Source organism: Orycteropus afer, unplaced genomic scaffold (genome assembly GCF_000298275.1).
Source record: "Orycteropus afer afer isolate SDZICR_OR568_19922 unplaced genomic scaffold, OryAfe1.0 scaffold00387, whole genome shotgun sequence".
NCBI classification, from domain to species: Eukaryota; Metazoa; Chordata; class Mammalia; order Tubulidentata; family Orycteropodidae; genus Orycteropus; species Orycteropus afer.
Window position 1 is genome coordinate 2,251,741 of NW_006921974.1, and position 8,681 is coordinate 2,260,421.

Consider the following 8,681-nt stretch of genomic DNA (forward strand, 5'->3'; position numbering starts at 1 on the left):
TATTTTTTCCCAATCTGTAGGTTCTCTTTTGACTCTTTCGGAGAAGTCTTTGGAAGCACATAAAAATTTAATTTTTAGAAGGTCCCATTCATCTAATTTCTCTTCTGCTATTTGTGCATTTTGGGTTATGCTTGATGGTCTATTTATGCCATATATTAGGGCCTCTAAATTTGCCCCTAGTTTTTCCTCGAGGAACTCTATAATTTTAGGTTTCACATTTAAGTCTTTGATCCATCAGGAGTTCATTTTTGTGTATGGTGTGAGGTACAGATCTTGTTTCATTTTTCTGCAAATGGATATCCAGTTTTGCCAGCACCATTTATTAAACAAACATTCTCTTTCCCCTTTAATGTATTTCAGCCCTTTATCAAAGATCAGCTGACCATAGGTCAATGGGTTCTCAATTCTATTCCACTGGTTTCTGTGTCTGTCCTTGTACCAATACCAGGCAGTTTTGACTACTGTGGCTGTATGGTAGGTTTTGAGATCTGGCAGCCTGAGACCTCCCACTTTGTTCTTCTTCTTCAATAGTGCTTTGCTTATCTGAGTTCTCTTTCCTGTCCATATAAAGTTAGTGATTGTTTTTTCTTTATCCTTAAAAAATATTGAGGGGATCTGGATTGGCATTGCATTGAATGTATAGATTGCTTTGGGTAGAATTGATATTTTCACAATGTTCAATCTTCCTATCCACAAGTGAGTCCCATCTCTTCTTGAGGATGTCTCTCAAATTTTTCTTTCCTTACCAGTCCCAAGACAGAGGTCAGTTCATTTCAACCAACATTTATTGTCATAGTGCCTGGATGTCATCCTGCTAGTTCAAAATTATTGGAGCCATCTTCTCATGTGTGTCCCTGCACCTAATATCTCCTTCCTCCAACAAATGAAGCACCCTGAAGCTTGAATGATCCTTCTAAAATACCACCTTATTATGGCCCTCCTCTCTCAAGGCATTAAAAATCTCCTAAACTCCACTGCCTAGGGAAAAATGTCCAGACTCTTTCCTCTGCTGTTTAGAGTGCTTTTCAGCATGGTGATGAGGAAGGGCACAGTGGTGGTGCAGTGATAGAATTCTCACCTTCCATGTGGGAAACCCATGTTTGATTCCTACCCAATGCGTCACATGAAAGCCACCATCTGTCTGTGATGTTGAACAGGTTTCAGCGGAACTTCCAAACTAAGATCGACCAGGAAGGAAGGAAGGCCTGACAATCACTTCCAAAAATCAGCCAATGAAAACCTGCAACAATTTGATCCCATTGTGCATGGGGTCACCATGAGTCAGGGACTGAGTCAATGGGAGCTGACATCAACAACAGTACTGTACTAGATGGGAGAGAATGGTGGGTACATGGGAGGGGCCTGGCAAGTTTCTAACAATGAAGAATAAGGTGGTGAGCTCTGCCTACTGCCCTCCACTGTCTTCAGTTTGAAAATTCCCTTTCCTTTCCTTTTGGCACTTGAATGAGAGGCTTTGGAGCACTTGAAGTTTCATGTTGCTGAATTTGGAGACAGGAAGAGGCAGCCGGGGTGATAAAATATGGCTCAGGAAACCTCAACTCTGGGCCCATCCCAATTTATGAAGCTTGCTGTGTAGGAGGCTCCATCAAGAAAGCATATGTCTCCCCTGCGGTGGTGAGGACAAGAGCCAACAGTGGGAGTCCTGCATCTTAACTTAACTTGCTTTAATAAAAAGTAGAAGGGGGAAGAGAAGGGAGAAAGATTGTGTGTAGAACAAAGCCCTGAGTGATGTGGAACACTCATGAAACTCAGCTGTCTTCAGGTGGCCCCCCTGGAGCACAGGAGACACCAACCCCAACTGAGGGATGGCATATGGTTGTCTGTCAAGAATGCTCCACGGGGAGTGTGGGCTGGAGATGTGTGAGGATAATGAACTTGCCAGATGGCAGTCACCAGCACCAGCCTTGTCATTCTTGGAGGATCGGATGACGCCACTGGGAATGGGATCCCAAGCTGGGTGAAGATGCTATCTGAGAACTACCCCACCCCAGTCCCTTTAGTGTGAAAATGTACCCTTATTATGGGTCTAGTCTCAAAGCAGGTGCAGTCCAGCAGAAGAGCTGCCTACTAGCTCAGCCTGCGATGTTGGCACAGGCCTCCTGGCACTAACCATGCCCTTCTTGGATTGCTCTTGGCAATAATTACAGAAATCTTGGTGATTCCCCATGCAACAGAAACCCTCACTCATTTCATAGCCCACTGCTGTTGTCTAGTTCTGCTGTCATCAGCTTCCCTTCTCCTCTCCCCTCCCCTGTGGCCAATGACAGTTGGCAGGTGTCTTGAGTACATGCAGGCCCCCTTTGTCCTCCTCCATGGCTCCTTGGAAGCCTGCCCCAGTTTGAGGCGATCCCTGTTTTGTAAAGCCATTAACAATAAGAAGCGTTGAGACCTTGGAGGCAAAGCAAAGGCCCTCTGCTTTCCAGGGCTGGAAGTGACTTGGCTGACCCTTTGGAATCAAGGCAATCAGAGGAAGCATGGCGGCAGCTCCCTTTGCTAAAGGAGCCATGAGTATTCCGTGTCGTGAAGCGTCAGTTCAGGAGTCTGAGTGGGAGGTGTAATAATAACAGCAGCTACTGTTCGATTCCCAGCCAATGCATGTCAAGTGCAGCCATCATCCGTCTGTCAGTGGAGGTTTGTGTGTTGCTGTGAATGCTGAACAGGTTTCAGCAGAGCTTCCGGATTAAGATGGACGAGGAAGAAAGGTCTGGTGATCTACTTCTGAAAAATCAGCCAGTGAAAACTCTATGGATCACAAAGATCCGATCCCATTATACATGGGGTCACTGTGAGTCTGGGGCCAAGTCAACATCAGCTAACACAACAGCAACTGATTGAATGCTTACTACATTCAAGGCATTATGCTAATTGCCTGAGGAACAGTGTCTTATATAATCCCATGAGGCAGGAACGCTAGATCTCGATTTTATGGATAGGAAAACTTTGAGAAGTAAATTAACTGGCATGAGGTCATACAACCAAAAGGTGGTGGAGGTGAGACTTGAACTGTGCCCTGCCTGATTTCAGACCATATGCTCTTAAGCTCTACTCTCTGCCACCTTTGTAGGTCCCTAAAATGTCCTCAAGCAAGGATGGAGTAGTTTTTAAAGTCACTTTGTAATATTTACTGAACACTTAGGCATGTACCAGGCATTACACTAAGCTAACCGTTACATCCATTAGTACATTTGATCTTTCCAATCACCTCTAAGATCCAAACCAAATTAGTTGCCATGGAGTAAATTCTGACTCATGGCGACCCCCTGTATGTCCGAGGAGAATTGTGCCCCATAAAGTTTTCAGTGGTTGATTTTTTTGGAAGTAGATTGCTAGGATTTTCTTTTGTGTGGCACCTCTGGGTGACCTCAAATTGCTAACCTTTCAGTTAGCAGCCAAGTGAGTTAATGTTTGTACCTGTAAGATAGTAGTATTATCTCATATGACAAATGTAAGGAGCCCTGGTGATGCAGTGGCTTAGCGCCTGGCTGTGAGCAGAAAGGTTGACGGTTCAAATCCACCCAGTGGAAACCCTATGGGGCAGTTCCACTCTGCCCCATGGTCGCCGTGAGTCAGAATTGACTCAATGGCACATCAACAGATGTAGAAGGAAACGGAGTCTCAGAGAAGCTACCCCGCCTGTGATTGAGTCAAGATTTAACCCAAGTCATGTCCCTCCACTGCCAGTATCCTCATCCACTAACTTCACCCTTCTGTCTTTGTAAGCCCCCTCTGTGGTTTGCTTTGTCTGGAACTATGGTGAAGTTCATTATTGAGCCTAGAGGATGCCTGTACCCAGGAATCTATGATTTCCAAGCTGACAGGCCACTTTGCTTTGGAGTAGGGAGTGGCTGAGGGAAGAGATGACACACTGGGCCTGGATGGGTGTTATTTCTCGGGTTGGAGTGCGAGACCCAGATTGCTTTTAAGCATATTTTCATTTTTTCCCCTCCATCCCGTTCCAAATTAGGGTGAAGGTTGCCGAACTGTGCCCCTGGCTGGACACGTGGGGTTTGACAGCTTGCCTGACCAGCTGGTGAATAAGTCAGTCGGCCAGGGCTTCTGCTTCAACATCCTGTGTGTGGGTGAGTATTTCCATAGCAGGAAACTTTATTACAGAATATGGATCCGTAATGGCTGGATGTGGCTTTGCAGGTAATTAGGTTAAATAGTGTGTCATTCTGATCTATTTGCAAGAAGTGTTTTCCCCTTCTGCTTTTATCCCTCTGCTCGTTTTTGTAAGCAGACGCCTCTAACTACATTTTTTTCCCTGTCTAGGCTAGAATATGGGGACAGACCGTGGAGAAAATCGAGCTGGTTGAGGACCAGTGGAAATTTTGTAAGAGAGCAAGGCTGACTCTGCTATTGCTGTCAAGTTCATTTTGATTGCAGAAAACAGGAGCCAGGGCAGAATTGGGAGGGAAGGAATAGTTGAGGAAACATGCCCGCCCACCAGCTGTGGGTTGAGTCTGTCTGTTTCTCCGGCAGCCCTGCTATGCTTGGTACTGCTGGAGCTCAAGTGCGGGGACCTATGGTCTCAAGTGTGAGGACCACATCTTAGTCACCTCTATGTCCCTTCAGTACAAAAAGACTTCAGTGATGTTGGTGGAATGAATGAATGAGTTAGGCCCACAGTAAACAGTCATTGAGTCAGAATTGACTCAATGGCAGTTAACAACAATAACATACTTTTCAAACACTTTCCCACATTAGCTCTTTTGGTCCACACCAGGACTGTGAATTGAGCAGAGTATCACGGATATCCTCTTGGAACACATGGAGACCCAGAGACTTGGGGACGATAAGGGATTTACCCGAGGCAACACAGACTAAGTGGCAGAGCCATGAGAACCCAGGTCTGCCTGCCCCCTTACTCCTCCCACTGTTTCTCTCACTGCTGTCAGCAACATCGCTGGAGAACACAAAAGCACACTTAAAACAGTTCAGCATCAACCAATAAATATAAAGGACAGCAGTTCCTTGATATTCTTTAAGAATCTCTTCAGAGATTTCAAAAATCCAAAATTTACAAACACAATCATAACATACAACTTTCACCATACAGTGTAGGAAAGTATACCTACAAATTTTCAACGACCCCCTTCTGAACCTAAGTGATTATATAAACACCACAGTAAAGTCTGTTTTCTCACTGGCAGGAACACTCGAACACTTTTGCTAATTGCCTTTTCTTATTTCTGTATAGAGTATGTGGAGACTCTTTCATGTTGTAGATCTGAACCAGCACTGAATTGGGTATTTCATTTCTTAGTGTTTTCTAAAACTTTGTGTTCTCACTAATGTCATTCATTTTCTTGGGCTTTTTATTCTTACTTCTCCTCCATCCACAGCACTCTTTTCCAGGTCATTTTCTGTAGGAGAACTGTTGCACACGCAAGGACAAGTAGAGGACAACAAAGCCACCGGGCCATCAGCTAGGCTCACTCACTAGCTAAGGGACTTACTCCCACACACCAGCTTTGGAACCTATGGGATGAAATGATGTGCTTCCCAGAATTACACATCATGGACCTTGGAGTCCAGAGCTAAGCTGTTCACTCTTCAAATGCCCAAAGTCTGCTTATTCATGGTTGTGATCAGGTGCTATTAGGAGAGGGATACAAAACAAATGGAAGTCATGATGACTGATACCAAGATCAAATGCTAGCACTGCCAAAGCACGGTTTAATTAAAAAGATCTCCAGTCTTCAGTGAATATCAACTTATTTTACATAATATCTATCTATTTTTGGGGAGTGGGAAATATAATTTATTTTTCTTTTTGTTGTTATTGTTGAGAATTACGCAGCAAAACATAGACCAATTCAACAGTTTCTCCTTGTGTAATTCAGGACATGGATGACATTCTTTAAGTTGTGCAGCCATTCTCACCCTCCTTTTCCCACTTGTTCCTCCCCATTAACATAGACTCAATGTCCCCTAAGGTTCCTATTTAATCTTTCAAGTTTCCGTTGTCACTTTGAATCCCATATAGATAACGTGTTTTTGTAAACTTTCTATTGTGGTTTGGGTGAAAGTTTACAGAGTAAATTGGTTTTCAACAGTTCATACACATTTTGTTTTGTGACATTGATTGCAGTCCCCACAATGTAACAGCAGTCTTCTCACTTCCTCACTGTGTTTACTGTTTCCCTTCTTCCTTCTTTCCTATCCCTTCCTGCCTTCTGAGCATTATCCCTGGGCAAATGCTGCCTTTTAAAAAAATCTCCTATGGTTGATTATTCTAAGGAGTGCATACTTCCTTGGTGTTATTGTTTCCCTTATAGACCTGCGCATTATTTGCTGTAAGTTGGGCCACGTGGGTGAGTTTAGTTCTAGGCTTGAAGGTTGTCTAAGGTCGTGGTGGTTCCACCTATTGCTATCAGATCAGTAAGCATGGTCTTTATTATGATTTTGAGTTTTGTTCCACAATTTCTTCCACTCTATCCAGGACCTCCTATTGTTATCCCTTTCAGGGGAGTCAGCAGTGGTAGCCAAGCACCCTCTAGTTCTGGTCTCAGGGTCCTGGAGGCTGGGATTCATATGATCCATTATATCTTTATATAATATGGACTAATTGTTCTCTTGTGTTTTTTATTTTCTTCACTCTTCTTTGCTCAAGATGGGGAGAATAAATTGTTGCAACTTAGGTGGCCACTCACAAACTTTTAAGACTCCAGTCGCTATTCACCAAAGTAGGATATAGAACATTTCATTTGTGGATTATGTTATGCCAATTGACCTTAATATCTCTTGAGACTGTGGTCCTAAGCCCCTAGGATAGATACATGTTGAAAGAGCACAGTGTTCAAGGCAGACATTCTTTACCAGTTCAGCTAAACTATTGTTTGGTTGTTAGAAGACTTCAGGGGATATTTTTGGTTTAAATTAAAGATTATCTCAGGGCAATAGTTTCAGGTGTTCATCCAATCTCCATGGCTCCAGAAATTCTGGATTCTACAAGAATTTCAAATTCTGTTCTACATTTTCCCCCTTTTGATCAGGGTTCTTTTACACATAATATTTTCTTATTAATTCCAGCACAAACATATTGGATTCCCTTGGAACTCCTCCCAGACCTCTGTATGACCTGTACTGAAGTTGAGAAGATGAGAAGTGAAATGACAGGTCCACCCTAAGCAATATTTCAACCAAGTGCAGTTGGGTGGGCTAATAAAACTTTAGGAAGGAGGCAGTATAAACCAGAATGTCTCTCTGAGGCCAGAGTGTTGGGTCATTTGATAACAGGTACCACTAGGGCCCAGAGGGAGGGGCAGCCAGGGTCAAGGCAAAGTGAGGGAGGGGATAGCAAATCCCTATTCTCTAGTTAAGGAGCTCTGGTGGTGCAGTGGTTAAGTGCTCAGCTACAAACTGGAAGGTTGGTGATTTGAACCCACCAGCTCCTCCTCAGGAAAAAATATTTATAGCCTTGGGAACCCTATGGGCCAGTTCTCACTTGTCCTATAGGGTCACTATGAGTCAGAATTGACTCAACAGCAGTGGGTTTTTTGGGTGGGCCCTCTAGTTCCCGCTCAGCAATTGTAAATGGCAACTGCTTTAGAGTGTATCTGCTGGGATGGAGTTGATGAACTGCCTGGGACAGACACTCCAAGAAGGGAGGAGTAGGAAGGAGCCCTGTCACTCTCAAGGAGTCACATTCTCTTTTTCTTTCCCCAATTGTCAAATTGGAGTGAATGGCTACCCTATAAACTTCCCTCTTAGACCTGCAGGTGCAAAATTGGATAGACCCATCCAGACTGGGTTAAATTCATTCCCCAGGTCTAGTCCAAAAAAGCCTAAAACTCATGCATCCTGCTTTCTTGCTGTGTTTATAACCCTATCTTTGCTCAGAGAACCCACAATTTGGGCCAAGGTCATGAGTGGCTTAGAGTGGCTCTGAGGCTACACTTTGGGTCCCAGCCATGGGGCTGGGTCCTGTCACTGACTTGGCAAAGGGTCTATAGCATGGCTGATGGAAGTGATCTTTTCTCTCACAGGACTTTCAGTGACCATACTTTTATGTCTACTGCCTGAGCATGACTGTCTGATTTATTCCTTTAATGGCTACTATAAAAAGATTCTATCTGGGCATAGAATATGTTCCCCAAAGATCTTCTGTTATCTTTTCTAGAAGGCCTTCTTTTTTAAAATAATAATAATGAAATAACTTTTTATTGTAATTTAAGTGAATGTTTACACAGCAAATCAGTTTTCCACTAAACACTTCACATAGAATTTGTTTAATGTCATTGATTTCAATCTCCACAATATAACATCACACTTCCTCCTCTCTGTGTTTCCCATTTCCATTCCTTGTTCTTTCCTCTCCCTTCCTGCCTTCTGAACTTTGTCCTTGGGCAAATGCTCCCCTTTTGATCTTGAATATTTGATTGTCCTAAAGAGGTATGCATACCTCCCTAATGTTATTGTTTACTTATAGACCTGTCTATCATTTGGCTGAAAATTGAGCCTCAGGGGTGGGTTCACTTCCAGGCTTGAATGTGATTAAGGGCCATCTGTACTCTCCGGGGTTCCACCAATGTCTTATCTGACCAGTAAGCCTGATCTGATCTTTTCTTTTTAAAAAAATTTTTATTGTGATTTGGGTGAAAGTTTACAGAGGAAATTCATTTTCCATACAACAGTTCATATACATTTTGTTTCAT

General features: G+C 43.4%; 1 protein-coding gene across 1 annotated transcript in view; it reads left to right on the forward strand.

The window, feature by feature from the left end:
* Positions 1–2,495: 2,495 nt before the first annotated feature.
* The window catches only part of SEPTIN6 (septin 6), a 63,592-nt gene continuing 57,406 nt past the window's right edge, over positions 2,496–8,681 (forward strand). Inside the window, exons 1-2 of the mRNA XM_042782608.1 lie at positions 2,496–2,522; positions 3,986–4,100. Coding sequence (XP_042638542.1) covers positions 2,496–2,522; positions 3,986–4,100 — 142 coding nt within the window. The remainder of the gene's footprint in view (positions 2,523–3,985; positions 4,101–8,681) is intronic.